Genomic DNA, 4,470 nt, shown 5'->3' with positions numbered 1-4,470 from the left:
AGGAAAACTTTTGATTTGATGCTCAACAAATTGGCGGAAAGAATCATATCATATTTTAATTTTTCTAGTTTTATCTTTAAAATTTAAGAACAAAAATAAATGAAATATTTTTTTCAATTAAATGAGTTAACCCTGGTACCAGCCCTAACCCTTGATTATAATAGGATTAAAATAGGGCTGGGTTAATATAGGGCTGAGTTTATAATAAAGAAAAGAGGGTTGAGCCCTAACCCTGTAGTTAACATCCCTATCCATGGCCCATGTGGTAAACAGAGACCTAGCTCCCCATGTATGGAGAAAGGAGAGTGTACAAAGAACTACCCCAAACCTTACTCGAACAATACGAAGATAGACAAATCTGGGTTTGTGGTTTACAGAAGGCGTGTTGATGAAAGATCCACGGTTTTGAAAGGTGCTATTACTCTGAATAATCGCTCAGTAGTGCCCTATAACCTCGGCTTGCTCAAGAAATTCAAAGTGCATATCAACATTGAATGGTGCTGCAAGACAAGTGCTATCAAGTATCTGTTTAAGTATATAACAAAGGGTGTGGACAGAGCTACGATGCTAATTAAGAAAAGTGGAAAACAGAGCAGTGACATTCAGAGAAGTGGTGAACAAGACAGTGACATTCAGAGAAGTGGGGAACAGGGCAATCACAGTGTAGGGAAAAAAAAAGAGGTGATTGAGGTTGATGAGATTGATAGGTTTCAAGATTGCCGTTATATCTCAGCATGTGAAGCTTCATGGAGATTGTTTTCCTTCCACATCCACCATAACGAGCCATCTGTTATGAAGCTGACACTCCATCTTCCAGGGAAACATAGTTTGGTTTAGGACCCAACAAAAACCATTGCAGAAGTACTCTCTAAGGATGGCATTGAGAGAACAATGTTAACTGCATATTTTGAGGCCTGTCAGATTTATGAAGAAGCTAGAGAACTGACATACATTCAGTTCCCAAGTCGGTTTACCTACCACTCTGATGTAAAAACGTGGACCCCAAGGAAATCCGGTTCATCAATAGGAAGAATAATATACATTCATCCAGCATCAGGTGATCTTTATTACCTTAGGATTCTTGTCAACGTCGTCAAAGGACCTTGCAGTTTCGATGATCTCTACACAGTTGGAAGCACAAAATACGAATCGTTTCGAGAGGCCTGTTATGCTCGGGGGTTGCTCGACGATGACAAAGAATGGCATGATGCTATTGATGAGCCTTCCTACTGGGCTACTGCTCGACAGCTCGGAAGGTTATTCATCACGATTTTAATATATTGTGAGGTTGCTAACCCTTTGAAGCTTTGGGATCATGCATGGAAGTTACTGGCCGAGGACATCCTGTACATGAAACAGAGAGAATTTAGTTTCCCTGGATTAATTCTCCAAGACAATGAGCTGCAGCAGTACACGTTGATAGAGCTTGAAAGACTCTTAAAAGAGAATGATAAATCCCTTACTGATTACCCTGGAATGCCAAAGCCTGATAAATCTATCAAACAAGAAGTCTCAACCACTGTCCTCCGCCAAGAACTCAACTACGACACTAAGAAGGAGGCCATTGAGTATGAGAAACTATTTAGCACGTTGAATGAAGACCAGCAAAGAGTCTTCACTGCGGTCGTTGATTATGTTGAACGCCAGACTGGGCAGTTGTTTTTCTTATATGGAGCAGGAGGTACTGGGAAAACGTACGTGTACAGAACTCTTATCGCAAGGCTGAGGTCAGTTGGTAAAGTTGTTATTCCTGTTGCATCTGCTAGGATTGCAGCTCTGTTACTCCCCGGAGGAAGGACAGCACACTCCCGTTTCAAACTCCCTCTAACGTTAAACAATGTGTCTATGTGTAACATAACAAAAGGATCTATGCTTGCAACTTTGATATCAAAAACAGACTTGATAATATGGGACGAGGCTCCCATGGCACACCGTCAAGCTTTTGAAACCTTGGATCGCACACTGAGAGACTTGCTATCTGCAGGAGATCCATCCGCTGCATCAAAGCCATTTGGGGGTAAGACTGTGCTCCTCGGTGGATATTTCAGACAGATACTGCCTGTAATTCCTCAAGGAACTCGAGAAGACACCGTCAATGCTTCGGTAAGCAATTCCTACTTGTGGCGTTCAGCACAAGTACACACCTTGAGCATCAACATGAGACTGAGACAAGCTGACAAGGAGTTTGCGGAATGGATCTTGAGCGTTGGGAATGGAACGGCGGCCACTGTGGAAACAGATGCAGGGAGTCATGAGGATGGAGAAAAGATTGTAATAGCAGATGAGTTTATGCTTCCACAGAGTGACAACACGTATCAGTTGGTATCAGATGCTGCATATCCAAACTTCGTAGAAAACTACTTAAACCGGTCCTACTTGACAGATAGAGCTATTTTAGCACCAACTAATGCAAGTGCACAAGAGCTGAACTCTTACCTACTGTCTAAGGTTCCATCTGCAGAAAAGGAATATCTAAGTTCTGATACAATCGCCTTCGAATCTACCCCTACAGACGATTGGACAAAGAACTACACGCAAGAGTACTTAAACTCTTTAGAGTACCCAGGTTTGCCGACCCATAAACTTTGCCTCAAGGTTGGAGCTCCTGTGATGATGTTACGCAATCTCAACCAGCGAAATGGACTGTGTAATGGAACCAGAATGGTAGTTTCGCGTCTTGGTCACCGAGTACTTGAAGCACAGATTATGACAGGCACTCATGTAGGAGAAGGAGTCTTGATACCACGGATTCAGTTGTCTCCAGACGACAGTCTCCATCCATTCACTTTCCGAAGAAGGCAGTTCCCTATAAGACTATGTTATGCCATGACTATTAATAAGAGTCAAGGACAGAGTCTTAAACAAGTCGCTCTCTACCTTCGAAGACCAGTTTTTAGTCATGGACAGTTGTACGTGGCGCTCTCGCGAGTAACAACACCTGAGGGACTTAAAGTACTAGATGATACGGAAGGTTCAAGCCAAAGAGATGTTGTTACTAACATTGTCTTCAGAGAGGTTTTCATTAATCTGAACACAAGTGAGTCACAGATATAACTCCTTCCATTATTCACTGTCTAACAATTTTAAAATATGTTACTAAATTTGCCACCATACATTACAGGGAACAGCTTGGGAAATCAGTGCCGTTCATGAAACACAAGACCACCGTTTTCAACGAAACATATTTAAGCAATGCTCTACAGATTGTTATAATTACTTTGTCTGAGACAACTTCTAAAATTTAAAGACAATTATCTTCATATGGATTCTTCTGCGGTATAATGCAACAAACAGACATTTTAGTAGCTTTTAATATTTTAAAGCAAATATTTAAACACACAATTTGAATCCACTCATAATGTTTGAAAGAACCAAAAGAGTTCCACCAACTATCCTAAACTGTAATTTTCAAGTTAACCACATTTTGACTCTCAAAAGTTCTGACATCACAAGACACACTCCTGGACCAACCACATCCTGATTAACAAGAGCATAAAAAAGGAAGCATCGAGATGATATTGGACTCTAATGAGACCGTGATCAAAGAACTTCTCTGTCTCAAGGTTCCCCAATAACAATGAGTTCCTTTGTTCCAATGGTTTACAGCTTAGAATACTTGACAAGAACGGCAACATAAATGCATATGAATCCTCCGCTAAACCAAATTTAAGCAAATCTGTCTCTCATCAGTTAAAATATTGACATCTTAACAAAAATAGCCATTAGAGAACTTGATGAAGAACTTAAGCCTCTTAAAGGAAAGAATAAAGCAGCAACAATGATATTGAGTCTAAACCAAAACTTTATATGCATTGACAATAATCTTTATAAACTCGGGTTAAGCCTACAAATGGAAAATAAAATGCTACGACCAACTCTTTAATATTCAAAACACGGGGCACATTTTAATATATAAAAATCATTGCTTAACTCGCACGTTATTGGAGTCAGAAACAGAAGCTTCAGTTTTAGGACAATATCCTTCATAAACTGGTAGAGTTTAAAACACTTGGTACTTTAGTTTCTTCAAAGTGATTATGTACATGTCTCCCTATAAGTCAAACAGAAACTTTTTGACAACCTTTTTCAAATTCAGCATTTATGGGAAAATTAATCATAACTTGCGAGATTCATGAATCCTCTCCAAGTTATGATTAATTTTCCCATAAATTAATCAGAAAGGGGAGGGTGGGTGAGGATGTTTTTCTGCGAATTCCTCATGAGTCATGATCCGAACTACACTACACTCCGCAGTCGATTTAGCAGATGACGTCGATCGATGGTTAGAGTAATCCGTTGATCGATCTTCGTCATGGTCTGTCGAACGATGTGCATCCATTGACATCGTTCGACACCATTGTGATCCGCCGAAACTCATGGAGCTTTCAACCTCGAAGTCTCCTTCTCCAAGCTTCTCATGCTTCACCACTTGCCAGAAATCATCATCTATGATGGCATTTACGTGGTGTT

General features: G+C 40.3%; 1 protein-coding gene across 1 annotated transcript; it reads left to right on the top strand.

Annotated features, from left to right (window-relative positions):
• Nucleotides 1-891: 891 nt before the first annotated feature.
• LOC106344873 (ATP-dependent DNA helicase pif1-like) lies at nt 892-3,054 on the top strand. The gene has a single exon (XM_013784170.1). It carries the CDS (start codon nt 892-894, stop codon nt 3,052-3,054), a length of 2,163 nt encoding a protein of 720 aa, XP_013639624.1.
• Nucleotides 3,055-4,470: the final 1,416 nt, after the last annotated feature.

Source organism: Brassica oleracea, chromosome C5, assembly GCF_000695525.1.
Source record: "Brassica oleracea var. oleracea cultivar TO1000 chromosome C5, BOL, whole genome shotgun sequence".
Lineage (NCBI taxonomy): Eukaryota > Viridiplantae > Streptophyta > Magnoliopsida > Brassicales > Brassicaceae > Brassica > Brassica oleracea.
This window is presented reverse-complemented; position numbering and strand designations above follow the sequence as displayed.

Bases quoted from the DNA above. Each gene is read 5' to 3' on its own strand.
- LOC106344873 (XM_013784170.1), top strand. From the start codon at position 892: ATGTTAACTGCATATTTTGAGGCCTGTCAGATTTATGAAGAAGCTAGA.